This window comes from Malaya genurostris, chromosome 2 (assembly GCF_030247185.1).
Source record: "Malaya genurostris strain Urasoe2022 chromosome 2, Malgen_1.1, whole genome shotgun sequence".
Taxonomy (NCBI): domain Eukaryota; kingdom Metazoa; phylum Arthropoda; class Insecta; order Diptera; family Culicidae; genus Malaya; species Malaya genurostris.
The window spans coordinates 207,266,259-207,284,093 of NC_080571.1; the positions used below are offsets into that span (position 1 = coordinate 207,266,259).

The 17,835-nt window shown below is 38.6% G+C and overlaps 1 protein-coding gene across 5 annotated transcripts in view; it reads right to left on the reverse strand.

The window, feature by feature from the left end:
* LOC131427278 (nuclear receptor-binding protein homolog) overlaps positions 1-17,835 on the reverse strand; it is a 162,386-nt gene that overhangs the window by 14,805 nt on the left and 129,746 nt on the right. For all 5 annotated transcript variants that reach the window (XM_058590315.1, XM_058590317.1, XM_058590316.1 and 2 more), the window contains exons 4-9: positions 2,316-2,540; positions 2,108-2,238; positions 1,833-2,011; positions 1,462-1,752; positions 698-827; positions 453-639 (exon numbers count right to left, since the gene is read on the reverse strand). In XM_058590315.1, the coding sequence (XP_058446298.1) occupies positions 453-639; positions 698-827; positions 1,462-1,752; positions 1,833-2,011; positions 2,108-2,238; positions 2,316-2,540 (1,143 nt within the window). The remainder of the gene's footprint in view (positions 1-452; positions 640-697; positions 828-1,461; positions 1,753-1,832; positions 2,012-2,107; positions 2,239-2,315; positions 2,541-17,835) is intronic.

Sequence of the window (17,835 nt, forward strand, 5' to 3'; positions counted from 1 at the left end):
TTGAAAAATTCTGATAACTGAAGAGAAAAAAACACTCCTACAATTGGCGCCTTTTACGACATGGAATCAGGAACCAAGTAGATCTATTCTTGGTTTATTTTTTTCCGCCGGATTCCACACGGCATCTAGGCTGGTACTGTTCGGAGAAAGATAATAGGTTCTATCAATCTCCTAGTGGACCCCAGCCCCTCGTACATTACGATGCGAAACTTTTCTCTTGAAAAACTATGCAGCAAATTCGTAGCCTAAAGGAAATTGGCCATGGAAAAAAATATTCTTCAGCTGACATTATTAGAAACCTTTTCAGGTCTGGGTTCAAAGATACGACCACTGTGATTGCTTGTGAGACCAGTTGTTTATCCTCTGTATAACATGGCCAGAAATTCATTGATTCATTCATTGATTGATTAAACTTTCGGAACGTGATGAATACTAACATTAGCAATACTTACAAATAATTCACAATTTTCTTCTCGCGGCTTAACACTACATATCATATTCACAACTCTCCTAGTTTCAATATCTAACGGCTCTGGTGTGGCGGATTTCACCGATTCAGCAGTCTCGGGCGATATTGCTCGTGGTCGGGAAGCGGGTGGTTTTTGTGCCGAGAAGGCAGTCAGTGGATAAATGCCATATCTACGAGAGAGACAAGGTGAGGAAATTATCTGAGGGATTTTCGGCACATGTTACTTACTTCACATCCTCTACGAACTTCTCCAGCTTTTCCGTTCCAGGGACATCGCCCAGGTGGAACTCGATCGCCCGCACCTCTGCGTACACGATGTCCGATTTGTTCAGCTTCTGTAACATTTCGTCGTAGTTTGCTGGTGTTAGATTCCGATGATGGCCAGAAAAGGTACGCACGCGGCACGCGTAGAGTAGAACGTTGAAGCACCAGCCGCGGTCAACGACAGATTGTGTGTGAGCCATTCGTTGGCAGGTACGGATCACAGTAATCGATCAATCGTATGAAGATAATAATTTTCATCCGTTTAATAACAAAGAATGATGGAGGTGCCGTGTGTGAGAAAAGAGTCAAGTTGAGATTAATATTGATGAAGCAAGCAAATAAGTGCATTAATTTCTGTTTTATTGTACTTCCTAGTTTGGTCCGGTACAGGCAGCGAACTAAAATTGCAAAAACTGGACTAAAATTGTTTCCTATGCTATTCGATTCTTCGGTTGAAACTGAATTGTGGCTTGCGAGTAGTATAAGGAAATTGTCAGCTAATATAGTTGATAGTTTTCAATACTAGAACGCTCAACAAAGCCAGCGCGTCTATAATTTTTTCTACTCTTTGTTGTTTGTTTCATTAGTTTCCCAATGTCTAAAACGTCATTCAGCTGTTAAAAAAACAGATCCCCTTGCCGTCGCACAACTAAAGTAATTTGTCGGACTGCCTGATCCGTATCGGAACGTAGTAGTAGTGTTCTATTTGGGATTTTTCAACAACTTACATGAGGTGTTCACCAGACAGTGGGCGGCGAGCAGCTTCAGTGGATGCACCTCGAACAGTAGCGTGTGAAATAGTAATTCCCTAGCGGTAGGCCTTTTGGCAGGGTCTTGACTGAGGCACTTGATGATGAAGTCTTTCTGCTGGGCATCTTCAAGACTCTCGACAGTGCGTTTGATTTGCTCTTCTGTGACTAGCGTACCCGAATCTCCGTTCCCTTGGATTTCCAGTGCCGCCATCTCCAGCGCGCAAATGCCAAACGAGTAGATATCGATGGCGGTCGTCGATGCGGCTGCTACAGAGGGACAACAAATGAAGGAAAGTACAATATAAACGGCTGTCCGGTCGGTGCCCTTCGGGGAACCAGTTACTTACATCCATACTCTGGTGCTAAAAAATGCATATTTTTCATATTTTCCCTACACGTTTTTACATGATGATGAATGGCATCTGGAGCTACACTACCAATTTTAACTAGACCATTATGTTGAATAAATATTGTATCACAGGTTAAGTTGCCGTGAATTACTGGCGGCGAACAGGAATGCAAATAACTGCAGTAGGAGTGAAAAAGTAGCAAAGCGAGAGAAAAGAACATTATAAAGGCGGACATTGTGATTGCGGTGTGATTTTCCAGGCTAATGACTTACCTAAGTGCTGATAAAATTTGAGTACACCACCGCTTCCATGCTTGCAGTGGCAGTTTCTTAACGTTTTTCTTGGTACGTTTGAGAAACTGTTTCAGGGAACCAGAGGACATATATTCCGTTATAAATATTACCTGAAAGATCGATGAAAGTCAGCATGATGGAGTTGAAAGAAAAAAAAAAACCTCGTCCATTACGTTGACGAACTTACCCTAGGCTTATCGTTATGCGTATCCGTCCAATAACGATGAAATTTGACTATATTTGGATGCTCTAACTGAGTTAGGTTTTCGAATACTAGTTGTATTTTTTCTTCTTGAGATTTGAAATTTTTCCTCTCGGAAAACTGTACTTCGTTCCAGACCACTTCGACACCTTCCTCGGTGTCCATCGCCAGATGTGCACAGTCGATGCCAGGGACATCGCGTTGTTCGACCTGTGGAAATATGAGAGAGAAGAAAAAAAGTTGAGTAAAGTTGAAACATTGTTAAATTAAAATATTTATTGGTAGCCCTCATGAGCTTCAATGAAATCGTTGTAACATTCAAAATATTACATTTTCCAGCTTCCATCACAGCTAACGAGAAACAGCCCGATGGAAAAAATAGACGGGTCAATCAACGACAAAATGAAAATTTGCCAAAAATTTGTCACCCAGAGAAAGGACTCGATTCTACAACCTACTTACTGTAGAAATGCTCTACCAACTAAGCTGCTCGGGTGGATGTGTGAACACATTCCGTTTGTACGCGACGGTTTAAGCTCATACTTTATGGTTGCCTTCTGGGAGAACTCATTTCACAACTCAGTTTATGTCGAAACACTGCTAATGCCATCTCGCAATTCAATATAAAATACTAAGCAGACGTAAAGTTATTGCTATTAATAAGACACCAATGTCTTTTCTGACGCGCTGAAAGAACGAAACAAATTGACAACTTTCAGGTCGTGTATAAATAAATCGGCTATCCATGAGGTATCTAAACTTCTAAATTACTACAATGACTACAACTAGTATCTGTAGGGTCGTAGCACTAGACATGTTCTTCACACTGTACACAAATCGATGATGAGGTCTATTAATGCAGGAGGAATTGGGCATCGGAATATAGTAATAGTCTCGTCCTCATGCGCACCTCGGCACAACCGGATAATTCAAGAAATTAGCTGTATGCCTATCCGCATTCAATAATTTTTCAAATTTACAATTTATTTGATAAAGCCAGGTCGGATTGTACAGATTGTGTCAAAAGGAGAAGGAATTATTCAGTTCAGCTCTGAGATTTGTTGTTCTCTGTTACGTTTGGCTCTGTGAGAACTTGTATGCACACCTTCAGGAGAGGCTTCAGTGGCTTATGCTTATGGCAGTTGAAAACCAATTGCTGTCTCAGTTGCAACGTGGAAGCGGTTTTATTGATGAAGGTATTGACAGATTTGATCGACGTGCAGACAAACAATTTCGTCACGAGACGCCACTGGTAATAGCAGTGATGTGTGTAGAATGGTTATATATACTTTTTTGTTGAAAAAAGAATTTGGAATAAATACAATAAATTTTCTCGCTTTTTCCAGGATATAGGAGTCCTGTTGGATTCTGAACTTAGTTTCAAGGATCACGTCAAATGCATTTTCTCTAAGGCTTCCAAGACACTTGGTTCCATTTTTCGTGTCACAAAGAACATGTTGTCACAAAGCTTATATTGCCTAAAAGCACTGTAACATATTGCGCACTGGTTCGTTCTATTTTGGAATACGCTTCTGACGTCTGGGTTTGCTATTATCTAATTTTTTTCGCTCCACTCTTCTTAGTCTACGATCTCGACCTGTTATCCGTTCGCCGAGATCTCTTCCAGGGCAATTTTCGTGGCAGATTTGTTATAATCTCGAATTGATTGTCATGAATTTTTACACAAACTGAATCTAGATATCTATTCTCGAAATCTTCGAACTCTTCAATTCCCGAGAAATCAATCCGCTCGCACTAGTTACGGCTATAATGAATCTTTTTCCGGTGTGTGTCGTCTATTCAATCAATGTACTCGTAAATTTGGTTTTTTCCTATCTCGCAACATGACAAAAAGTTAGTTTTTGAACTCAATTTCAAACAGTTTAGCTCAAGAAATAGTTTTAGTACTTATTATAAGTACTTAAAAACATCAATCTACATGTTTCAGTTCGCTCGTACATCTCATCCAAGTCAGTCGATAAAACAAAACCGCTTACGTTCGGGACAGAAGATACCAAGTACAGTATTGTGTAGTGAACAATAGAACGACCTCGAAAATGAGTGAACCAAACGAACAAAAGCTACCGCCGACACGAAAGAATACAATTGTTATTAACTTCAGGCAGTGCAAAATTCGACCTTCGATACGAGAACTTGAAGGTTTGTTTAAGGAGCAAATGCATCGTGACATTAAACGTGTGCATTTACTTCAATGCAATAAGACCAATAATGTTGTTTACATCCAGTTTTATAAAGAGTTGGATGCAATTCAATTTGCAAAAGACAATAACAATGTGCACTATGTGGATCACGAGAACATTAAGTACAACATTCCAGTATATGGAAGATAGTGCTATAGAAGTGCGTGTGCATGATCTTCCCTCAAGCGTCATCGATACGGAGAGATTCTCTCTATGGACAAATTTTTTCCCCGGTATTTTAAAGAAGAATTTTTTCCCCGTTATTTTAAATGGTGTACGTTTATTACGCATACACTTGAAGAAGCCTATATCTTCTTATGTGATTTTCGGTCAAGATACAAGAATTCCGTGCAAATCACTTGTTACCTATGACAATCAGATGGCCACATGCCAATATTGCCAAAAAGCTGTTCACCACGGTAAGCCATGTGATAAACTGGACAAGGAAACAACTACCTCAAAGGACAACGGTGCTCCCTTCACACCAACCCCAACCAACCCCAGTACACCTATAGCAGCCATCAACAACAATGAAGCATCCCCTTCAACGAAACCATCAGTATCCCCTATAAAACAAAGTACACCAGCTGCAGTTAACAACTTACCCTCCAACCAATGTTTGATTTAATGCTTTCTTAGAAAGTCTGCTCCCATTAGACGAAATTAACTCGATCTTTATGATGTCACTAATCATTTTGCTTTCGTAATTTTGAAGCCAATTACAAAGATCTTTTGCTGCTGCTGCTGTACATGAGACTTCTTTATCATTTCATAATGACAATTGGAGTTTTAATTTATTAATTGATCCTTTTAAGGCGTAGGTTTGACTCCCACTGCTTCATGAGTTCAACTAATAGCTAAATTTGAAGAGAAATGATGTAACAAACTCGAAATAGTTTATGAAAATATCAACAGAATGTAACAGAAAATAACAGTTTATTTTATAATTAAAAGCAGCTAAGTAAGGGATAATTTCAATCAAAAACACTTTTTTTGTAACTTTTTATGGAGAAACAGCTTAAGCAAATTTATTCAAACTTTTTTTTTAATTATAGTGCATCATTTAAAGAATATTTAGTTAAATTTCCATATATTTATATCCGAAAAAAATGTTCTTAAATTTCTTTTCCCCGAACGAATTCTTTGCATCAGTTTGTTCAACTTTTTTCTTTGATTTGCCTTTATAGAAGTAAGACTTAATATTGTTCCGCAAACATAGTCTAGCTGATCAAATTACACGTTTTTAGATTGGTACTTTTCGTCATTTTGTTGCGGTTCTTACCGGTGATTTTCTGTAGAGCCATCAGGCCATAAATTGTCACCCAAACTGCATGAGTTTGTTACTGATTGTGAAAATAATGATGATCATAGAACGGTTGAAAGTGTTCAAAAGCACCAACACCAGTACTGGTTTGTAGTGTTTAATAAGGAAGAAGTCAACGGACCAAGGCAGTGCTAATAAAACATACATATATCAACCGAAAACAACCGACGTCGGTTGAGGAATGCCGATTACAACAGACCGGGAGAGGAATTCGCAAATTTTTAATTAGGTGTCATATTTTGATACGCAGACATTTGTTCATTAGCATGTTCTGAGCTGGCACCACGAGAATCTTGTCATCTTTACGTAGATGGGAGCTGATTTGATATAACGCATCGATGAGTTGTTAGAGTTTTGCACTGAGCATACCGTATTTTTGCTTTGCTTGTCCATCTAGTGGTGAACATATGAGTGTGATAATAGCTTAACGAGTATATGAAAAAAACTTTACTATTCATGAGTTTGGATGTAGATTTTGCTGACCAGAAAGGATTGGATTAATTAAAATCAATCCGAAATAAGCGTCTGACAGAAATTGATTTATTTCCACTTAGTTTATTTAAATTTTACGGGTCCTCTACGCTGTCTTCAAATAATAACCGAGGTAATACGTTTCACTTTTTGGCTACAGGAAATAAACCTGCTTTCATCCACCTAACGGTGTAATGATGTCCTTTTTATATTACTGCGAGATTGAGCCAAACTTACAGGATTTTTCACGTTTTTGCATAGGCCTTCTAAATGGGGCTACCACGCATCAAGTCGTTTTGCATAATGATTATTTGGCATAATGGTCATTTGGCACGTCAGATCAACATGCAGCCTAATAGAATTTGTTCTAATTTACTGCCATTTTTAAAGGTCTAATGCGGCTACGTCAAACGACATTTTACATAAGATTAAAATATTACGAGTCTAATTATTATTATGACAAAAGGCATTATGCCAAATAACCATTTTGCCAAACGGGCCGCTCTCTTCTAATGGTTTTAAACTTTTAAAATATTACGAGTCTAATTATTATTATGACAAAAGGCATTATGCCAAATAACTATTATGCCAAATAACCATTTTGCCAAACGGGCCGCTCCCTTCTAATGGTTTTAAACTTTTAACACACTGCACTCTGCAATTCCGGAACCGGAAATTTGATAGAATATACCATCAGCACAGCATAACAGAATGCTGCCAACAATTATCTGATCATGATATTTGAATCCCATTAAGTTATAGCAAATTGTTTACAATCGCTTAAAGCCAGGCTCCTCCAGGTGTGTATGTATGTGTGTATGTGTCAAATAATCTCACTAGGTTTTCTCGGAGATGGCTTATGGTCCCATACGGAATTAATAACACCGTCACTTAAACCGGCGAAACAAAAAAGTTTTAAAAAAATTTTAAACTGGTGTCAAAACTACACAAATCGATAGTGATTATCAGTAGGCAACTAAACGAACCGATTTCGGCTATCCTGATTCCCGGTATCCGGTTTCGGAAGCACCGGAAATAGTGGTCATACCTTATGATCAAAAAAGAACCGGAATTTTATTAAAAAACGTAAAATTTCAATTTTTTATAAATTTCTTTATTATCGCCTTCAAAGTACTCTCCTCCTGCGGCAATACATGCATGCCAACGCTTGATCCAATTTTCCATACAAGTTTTATAGGCCGCCGAAGGTATGGCCTTTAGTTCACGCAGCGAATTCTCTTTTATGGTCTCTATGGTATCAAAACGCGTTCCCCGCAATGGCAATTTGAGTCTGGGGAAGAGGAAAAAGTCACACGGGGCCATATCTGGAGAGTACGGTGCTTGGTATTGGTCACTATCTGCGTTGGAAATCATCTCTTTGGCCACATCAACACGACGCTGTTTTTGAATGAAATTCAGCTTTTTTGGCACCAGCCGAGAAGCGACGCGTTTCAAACTCAAAAAATCAGTTAAAATGTGTTCGGTTGATCCATAAGAGATGCCCAACAACACAGCAATCTTTCTAATCGGTACAGAACGATTTTGCAACACGATTTGCTTCGCCGATTCAATGTTTTCTTCAGTAACAGATGTTGTTGGGCGGCCAGGGATCTCATCATGATCCAAGCTTGTACGACCACCTTTGAAGCGTTTATACCACTCGTATGCCTGTGTTTTTCCTAGACACGATTCACCAAAGGACTTTTCTAACATTTTTAACGTTTCGGAACACTTAAATCCATTTGCAACACAAAATTTGATGCACGCACGTTGTTCTAAATTTTTATCCATTATAAAAATTGCCACACGAAAATTTTTCAACTTCTTTGTATAGACGCCAAACAAAAACTAATCGTACGATATGCGTCAAAATTTGACAGAATGTATATAAAAGTGTTACCAACGTTGAGAGAATAAAAGTTTACCGATTGGACAAGCGTGGGAATTTTAAAATGAAAATTCCGGTTCTTTTTTTATCATAAGGTATATACCAAAATGGATCTCACTCACTTTTCTCAGTGATGGTTTGACCGATTTCCACAACCTCAGATTCAAATGAAAGGTCTCACGGTCCCATACGGAATTCCTGAATTTCATCCGGATCCGACTTCCGGTGTGTTCAATATTGTACACCGTCACTTAAACCGGCGAAACAAGAAACGTAAAAAATATTGTGAAGTATGTATGTATGTGTGAAGCCACCATCAGTTCAAGGCATTACCAGTGTATGCGGGTAGACATAAAAAAACCTATTTTAATCCACCTAGTGGTGTAATGATGCCTTTCTCATATTACTCATTACATCATAAATATAACCGTGAAATTCGCAAAACAACTGTTTATTGAATAGAAGTAGGAAAATTTGTTCGGACCTAATCACACAAACTTTATTAATCCTGTTTACCCTGTAGTTCCGGCATCTCCAAGAAAAGTGAGTGAGATCCTTTTTGCAGTTTTTAATCACTATTTCCGAAACCGGATTCAGATGAACGGAATAGTCGCTGGGGGTAAGATCTGGAGAATACGGAGGATGGTGGACCAATCTGTGCGCAACTAACTCAATTTCATCGTTACTTTTATGCCTTGCTGCGTCTTTTTTCATAGCTTGATGAAAACTAGAACTCGTCTGACACGATCAGCTGTTATTCAAACACTAGTGGATAGATTGTCATGAAATTTAGTATTGGGCCATTTAGAGGGTTGTTCTCGAAAAAATATTCACAGTTTGAAACAATTCACGTCTTTTCTGTGAGAGGCCCGGAACTTTTCATTCCATGTAAAACAAGAACTAGTCCTGCGGTTTACATAAAATTAGGTATCGATCGAAGAATATTTTTGATATAATCTCAAGGCAGTATTTAATCAACAACTCAAGGTTTCACAGAATACAGACATTCTTAGAATAAACTTTTACAGACAACCGGCGTGCAAATCAGATATAAATTTAGGGCGCGTGCGATTTTGCACATAATTATCGCACACACAAGCAATTGTTTGTTGATCCTAAGGGATGGTATTTCAAAAGGACAGTTCGTATACACATTGCAAAATCTGACTGGAACGTCTGTCTCTGCTCTGTGGCGAAAAGCGTGAGCAACCCTGTGTAACAAACAGTGCTCTTCTCAATTGAATAGGTTCAGATAGAATCACCTGTCGCATATCACATAAAAATAGCCATTAATGCCAAAATGAAACGAAGTCTGGCGCGACAGACACTGGGTGGTCGTTTATTGGAGCTCGATTTCGGACGACAAATTACAAAAAAAGACGAGATTTATTGCATTTTATTGCCAGAACAGAAACGTGAAACGGACGAGAACATGATGTAGAACGAGAAGCTACTGAGGATGGTTATATTCCAATCAAATTTCAGGAGTCTAATGCTATTGAGATGAGAAAGAAAATAATAAAAGAAAAAACAGGATTATGTTTGATTAACCGTTGCTGTCAAAATGGTTTTTTTGGGGTATTCAGAGCTTCTGGGTGTGAGTAAAAATAGAAGATCCCATTGGCCCTGAGGAAGGACATCAATCACTGTACAGCTTTATCAATGAAGCAGAACAAATGTAACGAAATAAGCGCTTTGGTATCAATGAAATAACGGAAAAGCTATTAAAATTACAGTCAAAAAATTATATAAAACATTTATTTTAATTTTATTTTTTTTTGTTACATATTAAGTAGAATTTAATGTTATTACGGACCACAGCCCCAATGTTCAATTTGAACAAGTGAGTGGTGTGAGATGAGCTTGTTTTTGTCAAATTCTGAGATTTCCGAAAGACTTAATCATTTGGTCACAACATCCGCCTTCTGTTTTTCGCGTGGCGGACACTGTTAGATAATATTGTTATACATATAGAAGCTTCTTGAAACTAGGCCAAGTTGAAAGTGTCTGCTGCTCACGAATGCCATCCCTTCCCGCCTTGCCGGTAGAAGATTATCCACATCAATCATTGGCGCCAGGAATGGTCGGTCAGCTACAAAAATGTCCGCGATGAAAGCAATGTTTGTGGGGAACGTTGATGTCCCACTCTATCTCGATCGGTCGGGAAGTTGAGCGTTCCGTAAAATTTCACGACGATGGCAATTAAGCGAAAGTATGGTACAACAGACCGCAGAAATGCTGGCGCAAAACCAACCATTGGTGGTCCGCGGGTGTCCTTGGAATGTGACCAGAACGGTTTCATCATCACGGCCCGACACATCTAGGCATAACATAACATGACAAATTTCGTATCAGTATCAGTAAACAATTGAACCCGTCACCTCGAAAGTCAAGGAAATTATCGTTCATTCTGCGACATAAACGGTATCCGTGAAAAACACAAACGTCTAAAAATATGTTCCCTCACTCTGTTCGCCGTCATGAAACGGATGGTTCTAGTGAAAGCTATTACGCAGACGATGTTATCACGATACCGAGAGTTTGAACCGAAACGTTCAACGATGAGATGACCAAAGAGGTGTCACATCTGGCCTGGCTGAGCTTTTGTTGTTGTACTTGCGGTTTTCGGAAATATCGATATGTGAAACATAATTCTAGTTAATAGTACTATCACAACGCTATATGACATTGTTGATATTATCAGCTTACAGAAAACAATATCTCTACTTGAAAAGTTCCATTTCTATGCTGAATTATTGCATTCGTGTAAAACTGTCATTTGTATCAGTAAAAGTTTCTCTAAGACTTGAACGCAAAAGCCGTTTCTAAACTAGTTCACGCCCACTATTAGTTCTGATAGAAACGTAATATCATTGTCCTGGCATAGCTCTACTTATATCATCGTTGTTGAAGAACTGCAGTACTTCGCTTTTTTTAAAACAGGATCCAATGGACAGCCAGATTTTTTGTTAGGAACAGCCAATACTCCATGCTCTTTAACCAATGAGACCGTGTATTTATTCACATTAATTGTTGCATCGTCATTGGAACAGACCACGAGTTGGGTAAAATTGAGAGTATCCGTATTTTATCATCTCTTGAGCAATCTGGTGCGATAAATTTCGTCGTTAATTTATCACTGTCTGGAATTCGTCAGATTCATTTGATGGTGGATGATCCAAAAGTTGTTTTCTGATGCCTTCAACGATTTTGGAATACTTTTCTTGACGATAGTTTTCAGATCTGATGCTTCTAACTGCTATGGAAGATACATTAATTCCACAGATACCTTTATTAAATACCTCAACATTTTGATTCCTCAAATCATCCGCTAGATCACTGTGTTGGGGGGATGCTAAGACAAGTGAAGCTGCTGGTGGTATTTCTTCTAAATCATATCTCGATGTAGCTAGCGATATTTCTTCGAAATTACTTCCCGATGTTGCTGGCGAGGCTGTCGTATAATCTGGCATCTCGTTATCGCTGGAAGCTAGTTGCTGTGAAATTTCAACAGACACAGGACGATATGAATATAATCGACATGAGTCGCAAATATGCATTGCAGTATTCACAGTAATTGCGCACTGTTTGATAGCAAAGTGTTCAATCATACTATCTGTTACTTTACGACGCGTAGACGAACAAGGTTTTCCATTATCACGAAAAGGTCTTCAACAATTATATTTTCCCATAATTAAATCATACTCATTGAATACTAGAGGGTTTTTTTTCAATATGGTCACTCCGTTGTTGAACCTGTGATTTTTATAAACCAGTGATTTTCTTGTCAATTTTGTTTTGAAAATATCTCGAAAACAACTGCTCGCATCGTCTTGATGTCAAAGAATAATTTATTCAAAATTTCATGAGGATTACAAAAATAATAAATTTGGCGATGGAGAACCCAGATAATTTAAAAGAGGGCGTATTCTCATGAAGTATCCATTTTCTCGATTTAGTTCCTCATATATCTCGAAAATGATTGCATTCAGAAAGTAGCTTCCTATGAGTTTTTTCATTGACGTGGCTTGGAGAATAATATTGCATTGCTCAGATAAATTTATTCCAATAAAAACATCGTTTTTCGAAAATCGTTAGAGTTTTTCCTCTGGAAACTTAATGTATCATCTTTCAAACTTTCTAAAACATTCATTATTTTTCTTGTAACTGGACGTTTTTTGTAATATAAAATATACGTACGGTAAAATAACTAAATTTTGAAATTTTGTTTTTTCAGTGTTAGTTTTTTTAGAAAGTTCAATTGATTACCTACAACTTTTTCTTAGACATATTTTTTGTAGAAGCTATAGATTTATATTTACAATTGTTTGAAAAAAATGTCGGTTTTTATCGCCTTTTCATAAATTAGTCTTGAATGAAAAAAATCTCTAGACCAGTGAAAAATAACTTTCTTTGCGTTTCGCCTTCGGCTCGTCAGTGCTTAAAGCAGTTCAAGAAGAACTGCCATCTCCGCCTAGCAGTCCAACTTAAACCGCTAAGCAGTCGCAAAGCTTACACAACTTTTGTAACACTTTTGGATATTAAAAAGATGAGCTTTTTTGCACAAAACAAAAAAACCCCTAAATGTTCAAATCTCTGCGGCGACCAGTAGCCAGTCGTCATTCGTTTACGCCCGAGACGTCAGAAAGGATATTGCACTTCTGTGTAATATCCAAAAGTGTTACATAAGTTGTGTAAGCTTTGCGTCTGTTTAGCGGTTTAAGTTGGACTGCTAGGCGGAGATGGCAGTTCTTCTTGAACTGCTTTAAGCACTGACGAGCCAAAGGCGAAACGCAAAGAAAGTTGAAACAAAATATGTGTTTTTTTGCAAAAAACAAAAAAACCCTAAATGTTCACTGAAAAATACTTTATTTGCTATAACGAATGAAAAGTTTCATGCAAATCGAAGGGGGACATGCCAACAGTCAGCCGATTCCGCATGGAATCGCTCAATAGCCCTACTTGAACAAGACAAAACCGGTAAGGACACCAACATCTTTCATTTCCACTAAAATACAATTGGTTGCGAGAGTTACAATCCAACTGAAACCGAGTTATGTGCAATTTAAAATAAAGGGCTAGGAAGAATAAAACGCACTTCTGAGACACAACGCATCCTTTGTTTTTATCAAAAGTTAATAGAATTGCTGAACTGGAAGTTTAAAAATGCAAAATATAAGAGTTGTTACACCGTTTTTTTTAATTTATTTTTTTATATTTTTTTATTTGGTTCAAATTCTGTATAAGTCAGTAATAGCCGTTCAACCGAGAAGGTTGTGTATAGAAGCGTACAGTTTAATAACGCTGGTTGGTTTACACGCGTTAAATACGACAACGGTTGAACTACAGGTAGAGACCTGTTGGCAGCAGCCGTTAAAACGTATAGTCGTGCTGCATAAGAGAGCCCTAGTGCTGGGCCAAGCTGGTGAAGGAAACAACAAAGGGCGTTTCCCAAACTCTACCCAGGCCGCAATATACAGCCACAAGTGCTGAGCAGGAGAGTGCAAAGGCACATCGAAGAGGAAGAGTGCAAAGGCACATAGAAGCAGGAGAGTGCAAAGGCACACCGGTGCGAAGGCACTTCGGTGCAGAAGCATATCGGTGCGGAGCACTAGGAAGAAGGAGACAAGACAACTCGGTCTTTCCACTGCCATACAACACGCAGGTATACACCGGTGACCTGCGCTGGTTACAGCTGGCGAAGACGAAAGCAAATCGGAATTCGAGTGGTGCTGGATGTCAGGTAGCAGTAGCATCACATCCAACAATCAGCATCCAACAAGAACATCTAGAGCAACGAGGATCTACACGGCAGTGCAACGGAGATAGACAACAATTTCAAGGTAGAAGTTTTTTCTTTTCCTTTTGATTGAGTACTGTGTAGTGTTGGTTTCATTTTTTATTTTAAAGTTTGATTAAAAATTTTAATGTGATGGATGAATCCATGGACGTAAATCCTAGCATGAACCCTATACCCCCACGAACGAAAAAATATCAGGAGAGCTCTTCTGGGCCTTGGATAGTCTTTTTTAGACGTATATCAAAGCCATTAAACATTTACCAAATTTCTAAAGGTTTGACATCACGATTCTCTTCAATCAAAGAGATCATAAAAGTAAATAACGATAAAATTCGTGTTGTGGTAAATAATTTGAAACACGCGAATGATATTGTCTCTTCGGAACATTTCAATAAAGAGTATAAAGTTTACATACCCTCCAAAGATGTCGAAATTGACGGTGTTGTTACCGAAGCGAGTCTTTCGGTAGATGATTTACTCAAGCATGGTGTTGGTCGTTTCAAGAACTCTATGCTTGAGGGTGTGAAAATACTGGAGTGCAAACAACTGTACTCAGTAGTTTATGAAGAGGGAAAAAAAGTTTATCGCCCATCAGACTCGTTTCGAGTGACATTTGCCGGATCTGCGTTGCCGTCCCATGTCTATGTCGATAAAATTCGCCTCCCTGTTCGGCTTTTTGTTCCAAATGTAATGAATTGTACGAACTGCAAAAAATTCGGCCACACAGCTACTTACTGTAGTAATAAATCAAAATGTATTAAGTGTGAAGGGCCTCATAAAGATAATGATTGCAACAAGGAAATTGAAAAATGTATTTATTGTGGGAATAGTCCTCATGATGATATTTCAGTATGCACTGCATTTAAAGTGCACAAAGACAAAATTAAGCTTTCTTTAAAAGCACGGTCTAAGCGCACATATGCAGAAATGCTTAAAACGGTCATTGATGTCCCCCCTTTGGAAACCGAAAACGGGTTTTCAAATCTAGAGGAACCAGAGGACTCTGACTCTGACGAAAATAGTGAAGGTAGTTCGTTTATCACTACCCAAGGGTCAGTTAAGAGAAAGAAGTCTTCCTCCAAATTACCAAAAAAGACACCTAAAATTTCATCTTCAAAAAAAGATCCCCGTGTTAAACAAAAAAAGTCAAAACCAAAGACTGTGCCTCCTGGTTTGTCAAATTCACAAACCAATCCAGGATCTAGTACAGAAAAAGATAATAATCCAGTGGGCTCCATTTCACAGCCACCAACAGGATTACTGAAGTTTTCGGAAATTGTTGAATGGATTTTCTCAGCATTCAATATATCTGAACCCTTAAAGACTCTCATAATGGCATTCCTTCCAATAGCTAGAACCTTTTTGAAGCAGTTATCAGCTCAATGGCCAATTGTCTCAGGTTTTGTATCTTTTGATGGATAATTTATCACCCGTCGCAAATGATACAATCACTGTCCTGCAGTGGAATTGTCGAAGCATCATGCCAAAACTTGATTCATTTAAAATATTATTGCATAGTCAAAAATGTGATGTATTTGCTTTATGCGAAACATGGCTTACTTCAAACATAGCTTTAAATTTTAATGATTTTAACATTATACGTCTCGATAGAGACTCTCCGTATGGTGGAGTGCTTTTGGGAATTAAGAAATGCTATTCCTTTTATAGATTAAACATCCCTTCAACTTCTAGTATAGAAGTTGTTGCTTGCCAAATAAACATTAAAGGCAAAGATATTTGCATAGCTTCGGTTTATATTCCTCCAAAAGCACAAGTTGGACAGCAACAGCTTAATGAAATGGTTGAAGCCCTTCCTGCACCACGATTGATTCTGGGGGATTTAAATTCGCACGGTATTATGTGGGGTTCCGTTTACAATGATAGCAGATCATCTTTAATACAAAACATTTGTGACAATTTTAGCATGACGGTATTAAATATGGGTAGCATGACACGGATCCCAAGACCTCCGGCACGCCCAAGTGCATTAGATCTATCTCTTTGCTCAACATCAATTCGACTGGATTGCACCTGGAAAATACTGCCTGATTTACACGGTAGCGATCATTTACCAATCATCATCTCAATTAGCAGTAGCAATTGCATTGCTACTTCCGCTAGTATTCCATATGATTTGACAAAAAATATCGACTGGATTAAATACCAAAGTAGTATCTCTAGTATTTTGAATTCAATGGAAGAGCTCCCTCCACTTGAAGAATATGACTTCCTCATTTGTTCGATTCTGGAGGCAGCAGAACAATCCCAAACTAAACGCTTTCCTGGGCCAACGACTAACAGAAGGCCTCCCAACCCCTGGTGGGACAAAGAGTGCTCAGAGGCTAAACTCGCAAAACAAAATGCTTGCAAGACGTTTCTAAAACGGGGAGGAGGAACTCCTCAGAATTTTGAAAAACTGCTGGTTTTAGAAACCAAGTACAAGAGCATACTTCGAGCCAAAAAATGTAGCTATTGGAGACATTTTGTCGAAGGTTTGTCAAGAGAAACCTCAATGAGCACTCTTTGGAATACGGCCAGACGAATGAGGAATCGTAACGTGGGCAATGAGAGTGATGAATACTCGAACCGATGGATATTTGACTTTGCTAGGAAAGTTTGCCCAGATTCTGTTCCTACGCAGAGCATTATACGGGAATCTCCTCCAAATAATGGTTTTATTAATAACCCATTTTCAATGATGGAATTTTCTATAGCACTCTTGTCTTGTAACAATAACGCTCCAGGGTTGGACAGAATTAAATTCAACTTGGTGAAGAATCTGCCCAACCTCGCAAAAAGACGTTTGTTGGAATTGTTCAACAAGTTTCTTGAGCAAAATATTGTTCCACCTGACTGGAGACAAGTGAAAGTTATCGCCATTCAAAAACCGGGGAAACCAGCTTCCAATCACAACTCATATAGACCCATTGCGATGTTGTCCTGCATCAGAAAATTGTTCGAAAAAATTATTCTACGACGTCTCGACACTTGGGTCGAGACGAACGGTTTGTTGTCAGATACTCAGTTTGGCTTCCGTAGAAATAAAGGGACGAATGATTGCCTTGCATTACTTTCGTCTGACATCCAAATTGCCTTCGCTCAAAAGCAACAAATGGCATCTGTATTTTTAGACATTAAAGGAGCATTTGATTCAGTTTCCATTGATGTTCTTTCAGACAAGCTTCACCAAAATGGACTCCCAGCGGTTATAAATAATTATTTGCACAACCTTTTGTCAGAGAAACACATGCATTTTTCACATGGCGATTTGGCAACACTCAGAAATAGTTACATGGGTCTCCCGCAAGGCTCATGCCTCAGTCCGCTCCTCTATAATTTTTACGTAAATGACATTGACAGCTGTCTAGTAACCCCATGTACACTAAGACAATTGGCAGATGATGGCGTGGTTTCAGTTACTGGACCCAAAGCTATTGATCTGCATAAACCATTGCAAGATACCTTAGATAACTTGTCCGATTGGGCTGTTCATCTTGGTATCGAATTCTCTGCGGAGAAAACAGAGTTAGTCGTCTTTTCAAGAAAGCATGATCCCGCGCAGCTTCAGCTTCATATGATGGGAAGAATGATCCAACTTTTAAATACCTCGGGGTGTGGTTCGATTCCAAATGCACGTGGGGAGGACACATTAGGTTTCTGATAACAAAATGCCAACAAAGAGTAAATTTTCTTCGAACAATAACAGGATCTTGGTGGGGTGCTCATCCGGAAGATCTAATAAAATTGTATCAGACAACGATACTTTCAGTGATGGAATATGGATGCGTTTGCTTTCGTTCCGCTGCAAACTCTCATATTAT